This window comes from Panulirus ornatus, chromosome 46 (assembly GCF_036320965.1).
Source record: "Panulirus ornatus isolate Po-2019 chromosome 46, ASM3632096v1, whole genome shotgun sequence".
In the NCBI taxonomy this organism is placed as follows: Eukaryota; Metazoa; Arthropoda; class Malacostraca; order Decapoda; family Palinuridae; genus Panulirus; species Panulirus ornatus.
In genome coordinates, this window is record NC_092269.1 from 45,942 (window position 1) to 70,868 (window position 24,927).

The 24,927-nt window shown below is 40.3% G+C and overlaps 1 protein-coding gene across 1 annotated transcript in view; it reads right to left on the minus strand.

Moving 5' to 3' along the window:
* Positions 1-673: 673 nt before the first annotated feature.
* The window catches only part of LOC139763027 (uncharacterized), a 29,846-nt gene continuing 5,592 nt past the window's right edge, over positions 674-24,927 (minus strand). Inside the window, exons 2-3 of the mRNA XM_071688561.1 lie at positions 19,806-22,841; positions 674-1,358 (exon numbers count right to left, since the gene is read on the minus strand). Of these exons, the coding sequence (XP_071544662.1) occupies positions 20,119-22,194 (2,076 nt within the window). The 5' untranslated portion in view covers positions 22,195-22,841 and the 3' untranslated portion in view covers positions 674-1,358; positions 19,806-20,118. The remainder of the gene's footprint in view (positions 1,359-19,805; positions 22,842-24,927) is intronic.

A 24,927-nucleotide genomic window follows, 5' to 3' on the forward strand; every position in this document is an offset into this window, starting at 1 on the left:
GGAATAGAGTGAATTGGATCGATGTGGTATAACGGGGTTGACGTGCTGTCAGTGGATTGAATCAGGGCATGTGAAGAGTCTGTGGTAAAGCATGGAAAGTTGCGTGGGGCCTGGATGTGGAAGGGGAGCTGTGGTTTCGGGCATTATTGCATGACAACTGGAGACTGAGTGTGAGCGAATGGGGCTTTTGTTGTCTTTTCCTAGCACTACCTCGCACACATGAGGGGGGAGGGGGCTGGTATTCCATGTGTGGCGAGGTGGCGATGGGAATGAATAAAAGCAGACAGTGTGAATTGTGTGCATGGGTATATATGTATGTGTCTATGTGTGTATATATATATTTGTACACTGAGATGTATAGGTATGTATATTTGCGTGTGGACGTGTATGTATATACATGTGTATGGGGGTGGGTTGGGCCATTTCTTTCGCCTGTTTCCTTGCGCTACCTCGCAAACGCGGGACACAGCGACAAAGCAAAATAATAAATAAAAAAATATATGTATTTATAAAATGTATTCCTATAGTTTAGAAAGAAGGTAAAACTTCCTTCACCTCACATTGGGTAATAAAATGACTAGGCTCAACCTAACTTAAAAGTATTTTCACCCAGCCTTGCTACGGGGCCTCACTTCAGTCATTCTTGTAAGATTTCTCTTTCATCTCTTGCTTGTTCATGAAAAATTTCAGGTATAAATAAAGGTTAAAAAGACAATTTACACTCACTCAAGAGGAGGGCTAGAGGGGACCCGACTGAAAATATCAAATGGATGAATGACGCCACCATATAGGACAAGATATAATGGATTCTAAGTAGAAAAAAAAAATTGATTCAGGTCGGATGTGGGTAAATATTAGTTCGGGAATAGGGTAGTAGATTCATGGAACAAGCTGCCAAGTAAAGTACTGGAAGCTAGGTCTTTAGGTAGCTTTGAACGAAGGTTGGATGTGTTTACGGGTTCAGGTGGTTGGTTATATAGTGGACAGACGCAGGACCTTCCTAGCATGGGCCAATTGGCCCCTTGCAGTGTCCTCACTTTTTATGTTCTTATATAGCCCTCCCCGTTTACAGCAACTTTTCAATACATTATTAAATTCGTGATTTCCAAGCGTGTCTCTCCTTAAGTATTACCAATTTCAGAAAGAAATAAAATCTATAATGCATGAATCGCTTACCTTCGTTTTATGTGGTCCCAGGACCGTTTCAGTTGGTGGGCAGCAAGCGGCACTTGTCCACAGCTCCTGGCGTTGAATATAACAGTTATCTCCTCCCATATCTTCTTTTGTTAATTAATATTCAATCCTGACTCTAGCACTAGATGAAATGGGCCCTCTCTGCCACCAAGACACGCTGCTGCCTGGGGAGAGTGACACGACGAGCTTGAACTTCTGTTTTCCATACATGTTTACATACAACAGCTGACTCGCGGCATACCAACCGCCAATATGAGACAAACCTAACGTAACCTAACACCTAACCTACCCAAACCTACCTTACCCTAACCTAATCCAACCCAACCCAACCTAACCTAAGCTAACCTAACCAAACCTACCCTAAACTAACCTAAGACGAATGAGGGGAGGAAGGATACTCAGGGATATTTGAGTCCTCTTAGGCTGAGAAGTGAAATGTGAATTTACACAAGATTGCATACAGCAGTCTAAGCGACAGACAGTGATATTTCTATCAAGAATCACTATTTCTTGATGTTTTATAAGAAATAGAAATATATGTAAGAAATAGGAAACTAAATGAGAGCAACGAGGTCGAGGCAAGTAATTAATGGAGTTTATTTTAGAGGTGCCCTCCACTGCTGTCTGACTCTGGATGATTTTAGGTTGCAATTGATACTCATTGTAAAAGGTGTTTGGTCTATCTTTTAGACTTACTCAAAACTAATATATCAAAAGGAAATTGCATAGGACTTGTACTTTTGGACCTACAAAATGCATTTGACGGTTGAGAATCACATTTTGTGTGAAAAATCAAAAGCAATGAGGATAAAGTCCGTGGAACAGTTTTTCTCATTCATATCTTACTGGAAGGAATCAGGTAGTGAAAATGATGAATATTATTCCGGGTCTTGTAGTATAACTTGTGGAGTTCCACAGGGGAGTATTTTAGGACCACTATTATTCTTGTGCCAAGTAAATGACATGAAAATTAGTGTCTCATATACAAAATGTCTCTTCCCCTAGGAAAAACCGAAGTTATAATAGTATGATCTAAAAGAAAACTAGAGAAGGTAAATAATTTTGCAATAACATGTAATGGTCAGGCAATAAAAGAAGTAAAATCAGTGAAGTGCCTAGGAGTTTATTTGGACCTATGTTCCTCAGGGGAGTTAAGCTGTCAGTTTATAACCAAGAAAATAAATGCGAGATTAAAATTTTTATACAGGCAAGGAAACGGCTTTAATTAGAAAATGAAGAAAACCTAATGTTCTGCTTTAATTCAACCTCATTTTGATTATACATGTTTTTTGGTATTCTGGAGTATGCAGTAAATCCAAAAAGCAGCAACAAATTTGTTAAAACAAAATTAAGATCTATTCTAGTAGACCCTTGAGCTCACACTGGCCAGAGGTAAGGAGGCAAAACTCAGAAGACGGGACGACTTCCAATGCTCGCCGCCACCATCTCCGCGGACAAATTCCCTCTAGACTGAGAGCATAAGAATCACTTTGGGACGGAACCTGCAGTTAAACTCAGTCCGTCAGAACAATTTATCCTCTTTGTCCAGAGGTAAGGTGGCAAAACTTAAGGGACGGAGCAAATTCCAATTCTCGACACCATCTTCGCGGATAAATTTACCTCTGAGATCATAGGAATCAATACGGGACGGAACCTTCTGTTAAACTCAGTCCGTCCGAACAAATTTTCCTCTTTGCCCAGAGGTAAGGTGACAAAATCTCAGGGGACGGAGTCCCATGTAAAGACCTTAACCAATATTACAGTGGACAATCGGGAAAGATTTTGAGACTAGGATCTCAACATAAGTTTAGTGTTAGAATAGCCAAACAGAGCAACGGCTATTTCAACAATGCTGCCTTTGATCATCATATCGATTGGGGAGGAGCTAAAACCAAAGTTAAATCAAATTGTTTTGGTGAAAGAAATGTAATTGAATCATGCTTAATCTCTGGCACATTTGATCATAATATAAATATGTCTTTTGGTCATTTAGAATGCTCCGCCTCATTGTTACCTCTGTGATTTTAAGGACGTCAATATTTGTGTAACCCCACCCCGTCTGATGATGTAATAAACGAAAGTACTTACTGTCTGTATTTTCTCTTTCCAGAGGTGATTTTGCATATATCTCTTCCCAGTGAAGTGAAGGTCCTCCATATATATATTGGAAAGGATCACAATTTTGCCCGTGATCAAGTATATTCCTATGAGTCTACAGGGAACTTGTTTCATTTTCCCCGTGAACTCATAGGAAAAATGAAAAAAATTATATATATATATATATATATATATATATATATATATATATATATATATATATATATATATATCTTTCATACTATTCGCCATTTCCCGCGATAGCGAGGTAGCGTTAAGAACAGAGGACTGGGCCTTTGAGGGAATATCCTCACCTGGCCCCCTTCTCTGTTCCTTCTTTTGGAAAAAAAAAAAGAAAAAAAAAGGAGAGTGGGAGTATGTGGTTGTAAGGTATGTAAGCCTTGGATGAAGGTCATCGTCTATAATATATTGGAGCAAAATTCATAACTGAAAGTGATTTGAAACGATATGACAATCCTATGAGCACGGTGTTGGGGACAAAGTTCAGTATTCCAGCAGACAAAATTCTGAAGCACAACCCCTTCTTGCCTCCTGCTTCTCATTCCCCTCATTCGCTTACTTTCCTTTGGGCAGGTACACTCTCTGACCTGGCAAGCGAGAGGTTATTTCCAAGTCAAGTCACGCCTCAGGAAGACCAGCGACCCGGGTCAGATCAACTGCCGCTTCGTGACTGAATTTCTTGCGAGTAATTCTGTCTTTTTGGATGAAGTTGTCCTGCTGCTTTTCGTGTATGGATTATTTTTTTCGGTTACATGTGCCTCCTTTTGGGTAATTCTAATAAAGCTGTATTACACACATTAATCCAATATACTTTAACGCCTTTTGAGCTAGAGGATTGTTTACAATTCTAGATAAAACAAATGCAAAATGATTATCAAATCCATAATACAAAAGGCTTACAATATTGCCTTACTGCAGAGTCAGTGGCTTGATTCATAACTATATTGGTTATGTATAGCCACACCCTGAATATTTCATATATTATCTCTACATTTAGCTATACAAACTGAATGTTCTCCATTTATTGGTACCAATAATTACAAAATTGGCATTTACGTAAGAATTTTTTAGCTACCTTCAGATAACACAACCATGCTGGAAATCGTTTATTGAATGGTGGTCCTCTAGATGGTAGAGAATTCTTATTCTGAATAATAGTTTCCATAAGTTTACAAAGTACAGACGCTCAACTAATTGACTATATTTTCCGGGCAGTGCTTTATTACCTTTTTTGAATGTGTATAACACTGGCAAACTTCCATTCCTCTAGAACATTTTTCGATGGAAGTGACATTGAAAAGGACAGTCAAATGCTTATCTTTAGCGTGTTTCACCTTTTTTTATTGTCCTTTGATGAACCTTATATAGGCTTGTAGTTGTATTTACTCTTATTTCATGTAACGCTGAGAGTATTTCATCATTTTGTATGTCATTATGCTGCAAAATACTTTTGGACATGAGCTGTATCTTCAATTGGAAATACAGATGAAAAAAAATTATATATATATATATATATATATATATATATATATATATATATATATATATATATATATATATATATGTTTTTTTTTTATTATACTTTGTCGCTGTCTCCCGCGTTTGCGAGGTAGCGCAAGGAAACAGACGAAAGAAATGGCCCAACCCCCCCCATACACATGTATATACATACGTCCACACACGCAAATATACATACCTACACAGCTTTCCATAGCTTACCCCAGACGCTTCACATGCCTTGATTCAATCCACTGACAGCACGTCAACCCCGGTATACCACATCGCTCCAATTCACTCTATTCCTTGCCCTCCTTTCACCCTCCTGCATGTTCAGGCCCCGATCACACAAAATCTTTTTCACTCCATCTTTCCACCTCCAATTTGGTCTCCCTCTTCTCCTTGTTCCCTCCACCTCCGACACATATATCCTCTTGGTCAATCTTTCCTCACTCATCCTCTCCATGTGCCCAAACCACTTCAAAACACCCTCTTCTGCTCTCTCAACCACGCTCTTTTTATTTCCACACATCTCTCTTACCCTTACGTTACTCACTCGATCAAACCATATATATATATATATATATATATATATATATATATATATATATATATATATATATATATATATATATATATATATATATGAGTGGTGGGATGAAGAAGTAAGAGTATTAGTGAAAGAGAAGAGAGAGGCATTTGGACGATTTTTGCAGGGAAAAAATGCAATTGAGTGGGAGAAGTATAAAAGAAAGAGACAGGAGGTCAAGAGAAAGGTGCAAGAGGTGAAAAAAGGGCAAATGAGAGTTGGGGTGAGAGACTATCAGTAAATTTTAGGGAGAATAAAAAGATGTTCTGGAAGGAGGTAAATAGGGTGCGTAAGACAAGGGAGCAAATGGGAACTTCAGTGAAGAGCGTAAATGGGGAGGTGATAACAAGTAGTGGTGATGTGAGAAGGAGATGGAATGAGTATTTTGAAGGTTTGTTGAATGTGTCTGATGACAGAGTGGCAGATATAGGGTGTTTGGGTCGAGGTGGTGTGCAAAGTGAGAGGGTTAGGGAAAATGATTTGGTAAACAGAGAAGAGGTAGTAAAAGCTTTGCGGAAGATGAAAGCCGGCAAGGCAGCAGGTTTGGATGGTATTGCAGTGGAATTTATTAAAAAAGGGGGTGACTGTATTGTTGACTGGTTGGTAAGGTTATTTAATGTATGTATGACTCATGGTGAGGTGCCTGAGGATTGGCGGAATGCGTGCATAGTGCCATTGTACAAAGGCAAAGGGGATAAGAGTGAGTGCTCAAATTACAGAGGTATAAGTTTGTTGAGTATTCCTGGTAAATTATATGGGAGGGTATTGATTGAGAGGGTGAAGGCAGGTACAGAGCATCAGATTGGGGAAGAGCAGTGTGGTTTCAGAAGTGGTAGAGGATGTGTGGATCAGGTGTTTGCTTTGAAGAATGTATGTGAGAAATACTTAGAAAAGCAAATGGATTTGTATGTAGCATTTATGGATCTGGAGAAGGCATATGATAGAGTTGATAGAGATGCTCTGTGGAAGGTATTAAGAATATATGGTGTGGGAGGCAAGTTGTTAGAAGCAGTGAAAAGTTTTTATCGAGGATGTAAGGCATGTGTACGTGTAGGAAGAGAGGAAAGTGATTGATTCTCAATGAATGTAGGTTTGCGGCAGGGGTGTGTGATGTCTCCATGGTTGTTTAATTTGTTTATGGATGGGGTTGTTAGGGAGGTAAATGCAAGAGTCTTGGAAAGAGGGGCAAGTATGAAGTCTGTTGGGGATGAGAGAGCTTGGGAAGTGAGTCAGTTGTTGTTCGCTGACGATACAGCGCTGGTGGCTGATTCATGTGAGAAACTGCAGAAGCTGGTGACGGAGTTTGGTAAAGTGTGTGGAAGAAGAAAGTTAAGAGTAAATGTGAATAAGAGCAAGGTTATTAGGTACAGTAGGGTTGAGGGTCAAGTCAATTGGGAGGTGAGTTTGAATGGAGAAAAACTGGAGGAAGTGAAGTGTTTTAGATATCTGGGAGTGGATCTGGCAGCAGATGGAACCATGGAAGCGGAAGTGGATCATAGGGTGGGGGAGGGGGCGAAAATTTTGGGAGCCTTGAAAAATGTGTGGAAGTCGAGAACATTATCTCGGAAAGCAAAAATGGGTATGTTTGAAGGAATAGTGGTTCCAACAATGTTGTATGGTTGCGAGGCGTGGGCTATGGATAGAGTTGTGCGCAGGAGGATGGATGTGCTGGTAATGAGATGTTTGAGGACAATGTGTGGTGTGAGGTGGTTTGATCGAGTAAGTAACGTAAGGGTAAGAGAGATGTGTGGAAATAAAAAGAGCGTGGTTGAGAGAGCAGAAGAGGGTGTTTTGAAATGGTTTGGGCACATGGAGAGAATGAGTGAGGAAAGATTGACCAAGAGGATATATGTGTCGGAGGTGGAGGGAACGAGGAGAAGAGGGAGACCAAATTGGAGGTGGAAAGATGGAGTGAAAAGGATTTTGTGTGATCGGGGCCTGAACATGCAGGAGGGTGAAAGGAGGGCAAGGAATAGAGTGAATTGGAGCGATGTGGTATACAGGGGTTGACGTGCTGTCAGTGGATTGAATCAAGGCATGTGAAGCGTCCGGGGTAAACCATGGAAAGCTGTGTAGGTATGTATATTTGCGTGTGTGGACGTGTGTATGTACATGTGTATGGGGGGGGGTTGGGCCATTTCTTTCGTCTGTTTCCTTGCGCTACCTCGCAACCGCGGGAGACAGCGACGAGGTATAAAAAAAAAAAAGTATATATATATATAAGTTTTTTGCCCTAGCTTTGTTGTTTTCAACATTTCCATAATTAATGAACCAATTGATTGGGAAATTACTCTTACTTTTACAATAACTATAAAATTCTTTATAGTTTCTTTCACTGTTTCATTTTTACATTTCAACTGACATTAATTTTGATGTAAAAGTCCCTTAATTCTCTGAGCAAATTTACATAATCTACTCTGTCATATTGGTTACTGGTCTAAGTTTCTTATATGGTACTTCCTTAGACAACAGCCACTTCTATATGTCATCACTCCACCGCTCTGGCCTCGATTGGAAAAGAGACCGTCTATTACATATGTTCCCTCAACTACTTTGAAAGTTTTGCTAAAACATTTACATTTGCGTCCATTTTCTTTCACAAACAATATCATCTCAGATTTGCCTGTCAAGAGGTATGCGAAGATCAACGAAATTTACAAATATGTTTGATTTATTTCTCTTGCTCCTGTTACTCTTCCACTTCTTTATGACATTTGATGAATACCCCACTGAATTCTACCCCGTCTTGTGTGTTTCTTAATTTACCTAAGAATCTCCTATCTAGATGACTCCAAGTCAAACGTTACCATAACTGGTCACACTCTTATATCTTGATTATATCCAGTATTTCGTTTTATTTCTTTTTACACTGAACTTGTGTCTGGCAATTCTTTAACCTACAGTAATCTTTTCATAAATATTTCTTCTTTCTCTTATTTTTCTTCCCAATCTGGTGTACGATTTTGCGAGCTAATAATGTCAATTATGAACGTCTATCAAATCTCTTAGTTTAAATCTTTCTAATTTTAGTGCTACCCAGTTTTCAGCTGGATCCTTCAATGCTGAATCAACTTTTCTGTCTCAGATTTTTCCCTTAAATCTCTTTTAGCCAAGAAGCAGTGGTCTTGCATACTTGTATTATTTCAAACCTCCCATCAACTAGGCCATGGACTTCCTTGACAGCTTCGTATCTAGCAATGCATGTTATTCTTGCTATAGCCTCCCTTAATTCCTTTGTAGTTCTTTTCGTATGACCCAAGGTCGAAGTTCCTCTAGTTTTCTTCGTCTGTGTCCTTCGATCAGCTGCCGATATTGTTCGTTCTGCATCTTCCTGGCTACTATTGTTAATTGATTATGTGTATGTTCCAGTCCTTTCCTCTAACTGAACAGCCTCCAGGACACGTAGAAAACACCTAACCAACGTTATTTACGTTTCAATAAAATCACATTTTTTCCTCCAATTACGTGCCTCCTGAATCACGTCTACTTACATGAATTTTGGTTCGTGCGTATTGACTATATTCCATAATTTTCCTTTCATCTCATTACACGCTTCATGATCCTTGAACTGATAACTCAGTTTCTTTAACTCTAGTTGTGTTAACTTTTGGTCTTGCTATTTAACATTATCTTACATTTCCAAATATTTGTGCTCTTGTGATTCTTCTTTCATCCATAAGTTTTGTATGTTACTAGATCTTGGTACATTCCCATATTTGAGTCCATACCAGTCTGAAGTCCGTTTTGAAACAAAAACTCTAGCGCAATACTCGTGTTAGTGTTTGCTGACAAGCTTGTCCTAGTACTGCTGTCTAATTTCTCTGTTTTCTTTAAAGCTTATATTATTTTTTTCTTGGCTCAGGCAGTGCTAATGGTCTTATGGCGATCCCTAGGGTAATTCAAGTAGTGGTAAAGAAACTTACCAACACAAAATAGCCACATGAAGAGTTTATACTCTGTCAGAGTTGCTTTTCCATAACGCAAAAATTTTGCTTTTTTTTTTACAATCAAAACTGCACACAAAAAAACTTTATTAATAAAGAGCACAGTACTTGGAGGAAACTGATCCACCGAAACTGGCAACACTCATGGGGATTCGATTTGAATATGAGAAACTTCCTTCAATAAATCCTATTAGATTCCCAAAAATTGGCACAATAACTAAACATCAAATGCATTAATCACTTAGGTTTCCCTTCATGTTCTACTCTACCTTCTCCCGCTCTCCCCTACTTATACAGACTAAGCTTCATGAGCTGTAGATCCTTCATAATTTTGAAGATACAAAGAACACTGCCTAACCTCTTCTCTGATATTTTGCTGTGTGTGTGTGTGTGTGTGTGTGTGTGTGTGTGTGTGTGTGTGTGTGTGTGTGTGTGTGCGTGTGTGTGTGTGTGTGCAATAATTAGTTGCGTGCTCGGGGAAAGAGTTTTAAACTCGCGTTGTCTCGTATCTTAACCTTGTGTGCATATATATATATATATATATATATATATATATATATATATATATATATATATATATATATATATATATATATATAATGAGTTGATAGAGATGCTCTGTGGAAGGTATTAAGAATATATGGTGTGGGAGGCAAGTTGTTAGAAGCAGTGAAAAGTTTTTATCGAGGATGTAAGGCATGTGTACGTGTAGGAAGAGAGGAAAGTGATTGGTTCTCAGTGAATGTAGGTTTGCGGCAGGGGTGTGATGTCTCCATGGTTGTTTAATTTGTTTATGGATGGGGTTGTTAGGGAGGTGAATGCAAGAGTTTTGGAAAGAGGGGCAAGTATGCAGTCTGTTGTGGATGAGAGAGCTTGGGAAGTGAGTCAGTTGTTGTTCGCTGATGATACAGCGCTGGTGGCTGATTCATGTGAGAAACTGCAGAAGCTGGTGACTGAGTTTGGTAAAGTGTGTGAAAGAAGAAAGTTAAGAGTGAATGTGAATAAGAGCAAGGTTATTAGGTACAATAGGGTTGAGGGTCAAGTCAATTGGGAGGTAAGTTTGAATGGAGAAAAACTGGAGGAAGTAAAGTGTTTTAGATATCTGGGAGTGGATCTGGCAGCGGATGGAACCATGGAAGCGGAAGTAGATCATAGGGTGGGGGAGGGGGCGAAAATTCTGGGAGCCTTGAAGAATGTTTGGAAGTCGAGAACATTATCTCGGAAAGCAAAAATGGGTATGTTTGAAGGAATAGTGGTTCCAACAATGTTGTATGGTTGCGAGGCGTGGGCTATGGATAGAGTTGTGCGCAGGAGGGTGGATGTGCTGGAAATGAGATGTTTGAGGACAATATGTGGTGTGAGGTGGTTTGATCGAGTAATTAATGTAAGGGTGAGAGAGATGTGTGGAAATAAAAAGAGTGTGGTTGAGAGAGCAGAAGAGGGTGTTTTGAAATGGTTTGTTCACATGGAGAGAATGAGTGGGGAAAGATTGACCAAGAGGATATATGTGTCAGAGGTGGAGGGAACGAGGAGAAGTGGGAGACCAAATTGGAGGTGGAAAGATGGAGTGAAAAAGATTTTGAATGATCGGGGCCTGAACATGCAGGAGGGTGAAAGGCGTGCAAGGAATAGAGTGAATTGGAACGATGTGGTATACCGGGGTCGACGTGCTGTCAATGGATTGAACCAGGGCATGTGAAGCGTCTGGGGTAAACCATGCAAAGTGTGTGGGGCCTGGATGTGGAAAGGGAGCTGTGGTTTCGATGCATTATTACATGACAGCTAGAGACTGAGTGTGAACGAATGGGGCCTTTGGTGTTTTTCCTAGCGCTACCTCGCACACATGAGGGGGAGGGGGTTGTTATTCCATGTGTGGCGAGGTGGCGATGGGAACAAATAAAAGCAGACAGTATGAATTATGTACATGTGTATATATGTATATGTCTGTGTGTGCATATATATGTGTACAGTGAGATGTATAGGTATGTATATTGTGCATGGGTGGACATGTATGTATATACATGTGTATGTGGGCGGGTTGGGCCATTCTTTCGTCTGTTTCCTTGCGCTACCTCGCTAACGCGGGAGACAGCGACAAAGCAAAATAAAATAAATAATACATATATATATATATATATATATATATATATATATATATATATATATATATATATATATATATAAAGTCTTTACTGCTATGCGTGTGCACACACACACACACACACACACACACACACAGACACACACCAGCTTTAGCCAGTTACCGATTTATCAACTAACACTGAAAGGACGATGACCATCCGGGTTAGGTGTAGGCTTAATACTACGTCCAGGATTAGAACCCATGCTGGCCCGTGTTGACACTTGATCAGTAACGCTATTACACTATTTAGGCCCGTGTATATGTGTGTGTGTGTGTGTGTGTGTGTGTGTGTGTGTGTGTGTGTGTGTGTGTAAAATGATAATAAAACAGTGAATGTACCATGAATTATTTATTAAAAATATAATCTCCACAAAATAGGAAAATCCCATACTGAAGGAAGCTACACGTATGATCTTTGTCAAGTTGACAATTATAAATCAACGTTAGGAGTTGAGGTACTGATACCCACAACTTCCTGTCCGCCACTAACACAAATATCTTCCGTCACTCATAATGTTCTGCCATCACTACATTATTCTAGCCTCAACACCGTACCTTTACTTGTGACGGTAATAGTTATGAATATCATTCGAAAGTATGGTTCCGTGAGTTGGGGTATATCATCATCATTCAGTTGATAAGCTTCAAAAACATTTTCAGATTTGCCTTATTACTAATCTGATGAAACAGAGTGGACTGCATGTAAGTGGTACACAACACTCACATGTATCTCTCTACATGGTAACAGAGCTAAATCTAAGTATATTTTTATGAGAAGACAGCCAAAGATTTCAGAATGAAAACGTGTAGGTATATCACATTCTATAGGGTAACATATAACTGATAACATCCAAATACCTCAAAAAATAGATACTGTATAATAACTTTGACTACACTGCAATACTTTTACATTTCATACTATACTTTACAAACAATATTCGCGTCTTTCATATATGTAATTATAAAAGTTTTAGACAATAATATATCATCGTGTTCTGGTGTTCTCAGGGAAATTGAGAGAGAGAGAGAGAGAGAGAGAGAGAGAGAGAGAGAGAGAGAGAGAGAGAGAGAGAGAGAGAGAGAGAGAGAGAGAGAGAGAGAGAGAGCAGTTGCAAGCAAAAGACGAGTAATTGTCTGCAGAGTTTCCCTTCGCAAGTCACAGCTAAAAGAATCAGAATTTAAAGCAATGTTCAAGTGAGTTATGAGGAACAAGTGAGAATAACATTAAGTAACAGTTCTCACTGTGACAGCATTTGGCACTGGGCAATGAAGACAACATGACTCATAATCATATGATATGACTATTGTAAAATCATATTGAAAGACTTGTACACATGGACACACATTTATACAAATTCTCCTTATCTATGCCCCTCCTTGAGAATCCCTTTACATCAATGATCCCTTCTCTACAAAACTAGAGATAAATAGGCCAAAATGAGAGTATTCTTTTTGTCGTCATGCATTTAGGGGTAGTATATGATTAGGGCTTTAGGCCCAAGCAACCATTAACGTGTTTTTGCCGTGTGTGTGTGTGTGTGTGTGTGTGTGTGTGTGTGTGTTTGTGTGTGTCGAGTTTTGGGGGACTGCCTGAACACTTCATTATGGTATAATCTTCTGAATTTATTGCAGCTCGTATGGTTATAACCACTTTTAGTATCACAAACAATAGAGTAGTTTTCTATTATACAAGCAGATGACCCAGATCAGAAAGCAGTTTCTTTAGAGCTCCCTTAAGTCTTCCTCTAAACATATTTACACCTTCATGCCTGGTGAAGCTATGATCTCAAACGTCTTTTCTTTTATCTCTTACGTTCTCTAAAGATGCATGAGTCGTGTTCATGCACATGTTATCTTTGATTATATGAGTGTTCTACAGCTAAAATAAAGACTTGTAGTTTCTATCTTTCTTATACAATAGTATCCATAATAATTGACAAACTAAATCTTTCTTTTAAATGAGGTTATATATTTTGATTATCTCATAAGTTGTTCGTTAATTATGATTTGATTCTTAGAAGGCCAGTCATTGTATCTTAAACTTTGTTTTGTATACATGTTCTGAAAATCCTTCTAGTCTTGTAGTATCTCACTCAGAGGTTTCAGTAACATTACAAACATATTGAACACGTATTGGATCTAAATAATTTTCTTATCATTTACAGTAAATTGACTTCTAAAAGATCATCCTTCTCTTACAATCTTCAGGTCTGTGTATAGCTTTAGCACGAGGTGTTCTAACGTATGATAATCTCATCGTAATACTGATTATCTTCGAGCTATACTGTACCTCACTTGCACCTGTAACCACACTTCCACCTTCCTGGTGAATACAGTATGTAAGCGTAATTATCAAACACTCACTAACACCTAGAAAGACCGATATGACTTTAGTCGCAATAGCTGTGTTGACTTAAAGTAACATTTGCATGTATTAAATTACGTGGCATGACGCAATGATACATGATGTCACCAACATTGTGTGTTAGTTATTGTGGATGAAATGTTAGTATGATGTCTGGGATGACACAGGCATTGCATGACATGACAGAATGTGAAATAAATTGGCACTGATTGACACCTCAAGATAAACTATATGGCAAATTGAAGTATGACATGACATGATGTTTTATCGCATGAGAAGATACACTAAATCATGACAAGATAAGATTTTGCCAGACATAGTGATAATGAAATTACAAGACAGTACATGACAAGATATTGATACATGACATGATATGAAGCTTACGAAACGTTATGATATGACAGTGTACAAAATTTTATGGAATAAAATGTTTGACAGACATCATAAGAATTGCATGACATAATGCTCTATGGCACGAAGAAATATTTAATGATACATTGCATAAGTTGTTAACTTTAATAGTATGCTGTGTTTCACATGAATATTACTAAATAGTCGTTATAATATAATTCTCCACAGTAACTAGCAACATTAGAGAAACAATCAGTAATACGAGAAAGACAACTATTGTGAATATGACTAGGGAGAGACTGACTTGAATGAGATAGTGAATCGTTAGAATCGGTGAATAATTAGAGTCAGGGACTCGTAAGAGAAATGGCTCGTAATAAGCAATATATTGCAGTATGTGGTGATTTATTGAACAGTGAACCGGAATAATGATTTATGAAAAACACTAATTAGTACGAGATAATGATTCGTGAAAGACAGTTATTCGGCGAGACCGTGACTCACGAGGATTTGAGAGAAAATTAATCGTAAAAAGCAAGCGATTATCGCAAGACAGTGACTTGCAAGAGACAATGACCAATGAAAGAAAATGCTTCAACATCCATACTTTCTTTAGAACATCCCTACCTCCCTTCCAATATGCTTACCTCCCATTTCAACATCTCTACTTACCATCCAAAATCCCTACTTCCCTTCCAACATCCTTACCTGCCTTTCCAACATCCCTACCTCACCTCCAACATCCCTAACTCCCTTCCAACACCCATATCTCCCTAGAACATCCGTGCATTCCCTTCCAACATCCGTGCTTTCCCTTCCAACATCCATACCTCCCTGCCAACACCTATTTTCCCTTCCGACATCTATACACCCTTGTCAACATCCCTACCTCCTCTCCACCATCCCAACTTCCCTAACTTTCTTTCCAATATCCCTACCTTCCTTCCAACATCCATACCTTCCTTTCAACATCTCTATCACCCTTCTAACACCCATATGTCCCTACCAGCATCCTCCACTTCCCTTCCAACATCCATACCTCCCTTCTTACACCAGTAATTTCCCAGTTGACATTCCTGTCTCCCTTCCAACATCCATGCCTTCCTTTCCAACATCCCTACCTTCCTTCCAACATCCGTCTCCCTTCCAACATCCATACATATCTTCCAACATCCATACCTATCTTCCAACATCCATACCTATCTTCCAACATACATAACCCTCTTCTAACATACCTACCTCCCTTTCCAAATTCCCTGCCTCCCTTCCAACATCCCTACCTCCCTTCCAACAACCGTATCTCCCTTCCAACATCCATACTTCCTTTCCAACATTCATACCTCTCTTCAAACATTCCTACCTCTTTTCCAACATGCATTCATCCAACATCCCTACCACCTTTCCATCATCCCTTCCAACATCCATACCTTCCTTTCCAACATTCCTATTTATAGTTACTGGTATCTCTGTTGTGTACTTATAAAGTATTTTTCTTTTTGTCTGTCTAAGAGTAATACCTAACTGGGGAAGGATTAGATGGTGATGATTGGGTCCTCTGTCTAGGAGCCATACATGAACGGAAGTGGATTGTATCGTGATGATTGGGTCCTCTGTCTAGGAACCATACCTAATTGGGGTGGATTTGATGGTGATGACTGGGTCCTCTACCTAGGAGCCATACTATACCTAACTGGGGAAGGATTAGGTGGTGATGACTGGGTCCTCAGTCGTGGGGCCATGCCTAACTGCGAGCGGATTAGTGATGACTGGGTCCTCTAGGAACCATCCATAAATGGGGGGTAGATTAGATGGTGATGAATGGGTCATCTGTCTAGAAGCCATACCTAACTGGAGGTGGATTAGATGTGATGATTGGCTCCTCTGTCTGGGAGCCATGCGTACGCAACTATTGTTGAATCGGATGATGGTAGACGATTGGGTCCTCAATTCAAAATTAATGATTGCGACAAAATCATAATTTATCGCCAAATTTACAACTAAATCATAAAAGACTGTAATCGAATCATAAGAAATTCATATTTGATTGAAGGAAATAACCTAATACGTTTAGAGGTTCTTAAGACTTAATGTAATGACTGAAGTGGTAATTAGCCATGCCAGACAGTTAGTTATAATGTTTTTATGATAATGAAGGATTAGTGGTCAGTGTGAGCTTATGTATGATGGCAGATGGTCAGTCTTCGGATATAATACTGAGTAGCAATACTGGTGTCACTGGTACAGCTGGCCCCACGGGGCAGGTGCTGGGATTTCGTAACTGGATAACTTTCAGGTATTAGAATCAGCACATTGTTAGTATCAGCAGAGCTTCAAAGAAAGAGTAGGATTAGATGCAGAATATAGAATACAAAAACTTGAATATGAAATTAGTAGACTAAAGATTGCTATATATCATGAATATCCAGAAATAATAGAAAATAGGTGGGTATATAGTAGTATTAAAAAAATTCATTATAGTTTGGATAGCTGCCTAAAAAAGAGGATACATCATGTATCCCTGGTAATGCCAAAGGCAGCAGAACCGTCTCTATCACTATAGGGCCAACAATTCATAAACACCTCCACTGCGTTCTTAGAAAAAGGGATTTGGTAAAAGTCTATACAGATTTGTCAGAAAATGGCGGTATCACATATAAGCTGATCGAGCGCTTCGTGAAAAAGCTAAAGATTCCACTATCACTTGGAACCAATACCTGCTGTATTCCTTCTAAAAAAACTGAAATTTTTCTAAAGAAGCTATATATTACATACGTTTGTTCTATGTATGCATAATATATACATCAACTGTACATGTTTCCTATAGCAGCAACACTTCGTGAGAGGCACCTGTTGCCCTCCCAATACAATGACTTTAGATTGATGAGCTCATATTAGTCAGTTTTTCCGTGACTGGAGCCTCCCATATATATATATATATATATATATATATATATATATATATATATATATATATATATATATATATATATATATATATATATATATATTTATTTTGCTTTGTCGCTGTCTCCCGAGTTTGCGAGGTAGCGCAAGGAAACAGACGAAAGAAATGGCCCAACCCACCCTCATACACATACACGTCCCCACACGCAAATATACATACCCATACATCTCAATGTACACATATATATATAGACATACAGACATATACATATATACACATGCACACAATTCACACTGTCTGCCTTTATTCATTCCCATTGCCACCTCGCCACACATGGAATACCATCCACCTCCCCCTCATGTGTGCGAGGTAGCGCTAGGAAAAGACAACAAAAGCCCCATTCGTTCACACTCAGTCTCTAGCTGTCATGCAATAATGCCCGAAACCACAGCTCCCTTTCCACATCCAGGCCCCACAGAACTTTCCATGGTTTACCCCAGACGCTTCACATGCCCTAATTCAATCCATTGACAACACGTCGACCCCGGTATACCACATCGATCCAACTCACTCTATTCCTTGCCTGCCTTTCACCCTCCTGCATGTTCAGGCCCCGATCACTCAAAATCTTTTTCACTCCATCTTTCCACCTCCAATTTGGTCTCCCACTTCTCCTCGTTCCCTCCACCTCCGACACATATATCCTCTTGGTCAATCTTTCCTCACTCATTCTCTTCATGTGCCCGAACCATTTCAAAACACCCTCTTCTGCTCTCTCAACCACGCTCTTCTTATTTCCACACATCTCTCTTACCCTTACATTACTTACTCGATCAAACCACCTCACACCACATATTGTCCTCAAACATCTCATTTCCAGCACATCCACCCTCCTGCGCACAACTCTATCCATAGCCCACGCCTCGCAACCATACAGCATTGTTGGAACCACTATTCTTTCAAACATAGCCATTTTTGCTTTCCGAGATAATGTTCTCGACTTCCACACATTCTTCAAGGCTCCCAGGATTTTCGCCCCCTCCCCCACCCTATGATTCACTTCCGCTTCCATGGTTCCATCCGCTGCCAGATCCACTCCCAGATATCTAAAACACTTTACTTCCTCCAGCTTTTCTCCATTCAAACTTACCTCCCAATTGACTTGACCCTCAACCCTACTGTACCTAATAACCTTGCTCTTATTCACATTTACTCTTAACTTTCTTTCACACACTTTACCAAACTTATATATACATATATATATATATATATATATATATATATATATATATATATATATATATATATATATATATATATATATATATATATGCACACAGGCATACTTGTTCGCCTTCCTTCATTGCCGTCGCCACCCTGCCCAAAAGGACACAGCACAAACGCATGATGGAAAGGAAAAAAGATAACATATACATTCTCTTCTCATCTCCCACACCCGATCATCGCCCCGTGCATCAGCGAGGTAGCGCTAGGAAACATACGAAGGCCACAGCCACTCATACTCATTCTCTAGCTGTCATGTGAAGTGCACAAGGAATTATATATATATATATATATATATATATATATATATATATATATATATATATATATATATATATACTTGATTGCCGTTTCCCGCGTTTGTGGTGTAACGCCAGGAACAGACGAAGAAAGGCCACATCCGCTCACATCCATTCTCCAGCTGTCATTTGTACTGCATTCCTTGTATACCACATTGGTCCAGTTCATCCTCCCCCTGGTTCAGACCCTGACATCTCCAAACTTCTCAATACATCCCTACATCTACTTCTCGGCCTTTCCTTTGCTTCCTTTACTTCCGATAAGTATATCCCATTAAGTCAGTCTCTTTATTCATCCTCTCCATATGTTAAAACCAACTCAGGGTACACACAAACACAGTATATATATATATATATATATATATATATATATATATATATATATATATATATATATATATATATATATATATATATATCTTTTCTATCCTGTAACTCAGATATCTCGACATCACAACTTTCATGGAATGTTATACATCAGTGTGTTCTTCCACAGTTTCGGTGGACTTATGCAGGTACATACATCCATTGTGAAGCTTCACCTACATACTTTCGTGACCTCCTGGCTTATTCTCCTGAATCACAATTACCTTCTCATCTCTTTATTGGTGCCAAGTGCATTACGTACTGTCATTCGTCGATGATGGTTGATACCACAGCCACTCGTAGCATTTCTTGTAAATGGATTCGTGGCCATAATTTGATTTAATCACAAGCATAGAAATTGTGGTTAATCATATTATAAAATCACTCAGCTGTTGCACCTTCAGTAGATGTGACATGAGAATATGTATGACATGGTCTTTGAGTGGACAACTAATGTGCTTAGTGTTATTCACAGGTTATCGCTGAATGATCTGTAACATGTGATCCTATACGATTGCTGCTTTACGTTTACAAATACAAGTAACCATAAATCATTACGGAACTTCAGACTGTTGAGTCCATTTCAGTTACTACAACCGAAGGGAATATGGTGTCTATAAGGCCAAGATTACAACGCGTTACCCACTGAAAGATAATCTCATGGCTTTCAAAATCGCTGTATGCGGGCATTAGCAATGCCAATGGAAGCTCTTGACTGAACTAGGCGCTCAACAACTCACATTTACTTACTGTGAAAAGCAGATCCTGCAGCTGTCTGTTCACAGGACTGTCTTACATCAGTCATTTTACCTTTCAGAAAAAGTGAGAGTTGTGCAGCGACCTTTACACGAGGAGGGATAGTTATGCTTTTTGGTTAAACTGCGGAAAAGTTTTCAATCACAATCGGAACCATTTCACTACATTACTCAGAAAAAGACACCTTTTTCATCCCATCATATGGCACAGAATGCAGCTGATGGGACGGTGTACACTGCCTGGTTTTCCCTGGCCTTGAAAATAAGCCTTATGAGCGCCTCAAGGACTTTAGGGCGCGAGACAACCGCTAGACGTCAGCACCCTCTTGGTATCCTTCGTCAGGTGAGTCCCGGGCGGTGATGCGACAGAGTTTATTACTGTGGCTCTGTAGAGGTGTTGGTGGCAGGCAAGTGTTGGCAAGGGTGTTGTTCGTGGGTGTGGGCGTCGTACTGTGGTAGACTGAAGCTCCTCCCCCTCTCTGCTCAGGTGACGTCACTGGCTCGTCCTCTAAACCGTAGTGCCACGCCCGTGGGTGTCGCATTAGGGGTGGTGTCCCGTCCCCGGGAATAACTTCGGGGGCACTGGATCTCATCTTCATAGAACGTGGGATGGTTCCGTAATGGGGTACGGTGACGCCGCCTAGGGACGTATATGTTTGCCCAGGACCCACCTGACTGAATGAATACAACTCTGAGTAGTCAGGGGCAAAGTCTGGCAGGTATGAGAGTCTATTATTGAGATGACGTTGAGAAGAGGACATGAGCCGCTGCTGGACCAGAGCGTCGCAGTTTGGTGTTAGAGGCTCATGGAGAGATGTGTGCATGACGTTCTCAGGCGCTGCAGAATCCAGCATGGCGTGGACTCGCTCTGGTTCCCACACAGAATCAAACGGACAACTCATGGGGGTCTTGTCGCTGTCCAGAGACACTGTGTGGCTGCGACTTTGTCCGTTGAGTCTAGGAGTTAAGCTGTGTGCTGAATGTTGGCTGCTTTCGTCAGGGGTGTAACATTCACCCCCTTCTCCGTCCGAGTTGGGGTCGGCCTCACACAGAAGGTCGGGGTTTTCCGTTGTGGCCATTACGGAGCCTCCGACGTACGATGAGGGTGTATAAGGCAAATCTGCGATGCGTGTCTCCGCGGCCCCATTCACCGTCACAGTCTTTATTGGTAAGGGAGAGTGAGTATTACGGTGCCGCGCTAGGATGGAGAACACGCCGATAAGAAGGGCCACTACTATGACAAACACGGAGGAGAGAGCGGCGATCTTATCAGCAGAAATACCCGTCGAAGAGCGAGATGCGACGTTCAACTCGAAAGTGGCCGATGCAGAGCCAGCAGCATTTGAAGCGACACATATAACGTTGAGTCCAGAGTCTTGAGTCTTGGTGCCCATCACCAGCAGTAGACTGCCTCGCTCCTCACTGGCTTCATTCAGAATGTAACCGTGGGCACCGCCTCCACCCATCACTGATCCATTCTGCACCACCACATCGTTCACATGCCAGGACACAACTGGAGTGGGTAGCCCGCCTACTGGACACCACATCGTTGCGTTTTCTCCCGACACACTCTCAATCTTCCGTTTAGTGGGCAATATTTCGGGTCGACAGGCAAACTCGTCCTCCTCCATCTCATCGAAGTTGCGGCCGCGGATGCGTGAGGGTGTGGAGCACACCGGCGACACGCTGTGCGGGCCACGTTGCTCCACTAGCCACTCTCTGAGTTTTCTTAGGCGACAGTCACAGTTCCAGGGGTTGTCCTCAACTGTCAGTAAGTGAAGATTCTGCAGGCTGTCTACCAGTCGTGGCTGCAACTCAGTCAATCTATTCGAGGCTAGTCTAAGCTTTTCCAGCATTCTCAGCGGTTCGAAAGCCCGAGCAGCGATGGTTTTGATGTAGCAGCTACTCAGGTCGAGGGTCTTTAGGGTTGAAAGGTGGGTGAAAGCGTCCACACCGATATGCTCTATGGAATTGCCACTCAGGTACAACTCACGGAGTTCTGGTGTGTGTCTAAAGGCTTCACCTGGCACGCGCCTCAGCTGGTTCTCCCTCACATCCAATTCCACCAGGTTACTTAACTCCCGGAAAGCATCATTGTCCACCTCTTGCAAGTTGCAGTTCTTTAAGTAGATTTTCTGGAGGTTGGTGAGCCCCTCTTGGGCAAAAGCATAGCGTGGGAGTCTCTGTATGTTGTTGTGTGATACATCTAAAGCTTGTGTTGCTGGAGCAATGTCAGTAGGCAACGTGTGAAGCCCCTTGTGGCGGCATTCTGCTGTCTGCTTACCCTGCTTCCACTTGCAAGAACAGATGTTTGGGCAGTCGCTGGCAGTGGCAACAGCGGCCAGCAGGAGGATCAGCTGCACCAAGGGACCCGAGGGACGCATGGCTGATGGATCACTCCAGCGTGTCTTGCCCTCGACCCGCGCTCCTCATCCTACGCACCACACTCTCACGGTGTGTCACCAGGCGAAAAGAAATGTGTGTCCCTCTCTCGATATTATAATAGTGACAATAACTTTTTTTCATGCGTAAGGCCTGTTTCTGACCACTTCATGTTTCTTATTGTATAAAGAGATAGCACACTTTAAACAGTTTTTTAGATGAGATTTCTCGGATCTCAGGCAGAGGAATCACTGGACGCACGTAATACCTTAAATACACACTTTGTTGTGGCACCAACACCTGCAGCTTTACATAACACTGATGTACTGGGCCATAAGGCCAGTCCAGATGCTGGGTCTTAATTCCTGGATCCTCGTGTTGGTTGACCACTCCACAGCAGTCAGTGGATCACGGGTAGTTGCCACTTTGATCAGTCTTTCACTTTACACATCTGGTTGTCCATCTACGCAACGGCTAGTTGATTATAGATCGTCATGGATCCTCTCTGCACAACTGGCTGTTCGCACTCGTGTGGATTTCTAGTGAGCCACACCAGTGGCGTTTTATCCACTTCTATAAATTTCAGGGTCACAGATAATCTTGCGTTTGGTGTTCGGTTTTCTTCGATGTGATACATTTCCAATCGAACCTGCAATGAAATTGTTCAGAGTGAGCGATTTGTATGCAGACTGCGATTGCATATATATTCATTCTAGATTCATAGAGACCCATATAGGATAATAATGTACGCCAAAATAAGTGAAGGTCTTATTGATATATTTCTATCTACATATAATGTTTCAGCTGATCTTAAAGAATACAGACTCACTCCTTTACAAGGTATGTAATGCCGGTGCACATTACAAAATATGCTTGTACTGTTTCGTAAAACTTTATATTTCAGTATACTAAGAGAACCTCCGCTTTCTTTACAAGTCAAACTGCACATCCTCTCATTTTTTTCAGTTTACAACTTACAGTTGCTAAACCTGTGTTGTAACGATTATATTTCTCTTTTTGTAGGCCACTACAAACAAGTCTTACATATTCATTTTTTTTATTCTATATTATGCAAATATGCGTCGTTGTATTTAAGTTTCTTGTTTTTACTGATTGCAAATTATCATTTGTCGTTTTCTTAATAATTTTACTGTCAGCCATTGCTGTCAATAACGACAAAGCAATTCACATTTGTCCTAGCAATTATTACCGTCTTGAGACAGTTTTATCATTATCATCTTTGTCTTCATACCTTTACTGTAAGTCCTGCTATCATCAGGGAACTGTAAAAGTATAGCAGCCTTATAGCTTCATCCGCCAACTGTTTTACGGCGATTTGCAGTCCACTATCTATTTTTTTCTTGCCATTATCATTCTCCGAGTTGCAGGCTGCTGGGTTGTTCGTCTCATGGCAATGGACGAAACACAGCACTTATTTGCGTCACTATCATGTCATCCTGTTCCATTATGATCGTTAGGGTCAAAGTCATCCTCAGTGGTACTAACATCAATTCTACAACATAATTACATCTATCATCGTTAACAATTTCACATCTTCATTTGTTTCACTATCATCGTTCGTGTCTTAGAATCATCGTCCTCTTATTGTTTACAATTTGCTTCATCAATACTCATCATTATCCCCTCTCATCACACTATCACTCTCATCATAAATAAACTTTCTCACCACACAATTATCTTAATCATTAACCTTTCTAACCACACTATCAATTTAGTCATCATTAACATCTATCATCACACAAATATCATTGTAATCATTACTTCATTATACCTTCTTCACGTTATTGTTATTTACTACAGACATCGTCGCCTACCATTCCCATTATCATCACTTGCTAAAGACTCTTATCACCAATCAGTCACATCAGTCACTTGTTACAGCAACCATCATCGAATACTTAACTATCATTTGTTAGTCAAAATAATTGATCATTCTTTATCATCTCTTGCCACAGACATCATAACTGATCACTTACGTCACAATCACTTGTCACAGGCATCAAGGCCAATCACACCTTACGTTAATCACACATATTATCAGACTTAATTTCAACGGCAGAGACCACCCAAGTTCACTTCCATTAGCCTCTAACTTCACTAGAGATGGCTACTTACAGCTCTGTCACTGACTATATTACCATAATAAATAGCTCACTTTACCACTGAAAACTCTTCTTTTCACTGATATCGACCAGTAACTTTCTTTTGCGCATTGCTGATGTACCAAAAGACAATAGTTTCCCTTGCCACTCCCACTCACAAGTAAGGTATCTTAGAGTTGGTAAGCCTTCACTGATCAGTATCATGAACCAATTACTTCACCAGCACTTACGTCGCTCTTCCATAAGTAGCAATTAACTTTATCACCAATAGCCTTTCTCTCCACCGTTATAAGCACTCAAAAATCAACAGCCACTTTTCATAAGTGTAGCTACCCACCTCACTATCAATAGTGTCTTTGTCATCCTCATCGACTCATTCACGATCAATAGCCGTTTCATCATCACACCTTTTCCCTTAATGGGAACTCATTCACCATCAACTACCGTTCACTTTACTGACAACGACCACCCACGCCACAACAGTAGCCACAAATTTCACTACTAACCACAGTTTACTTTATTTGTCTACTCACTATCTTAGCAACAGTCGATCACTAATCCATCAAAAAAAACATTTACATAGAAATAATTAAACCGTTCATTTTACCAGTA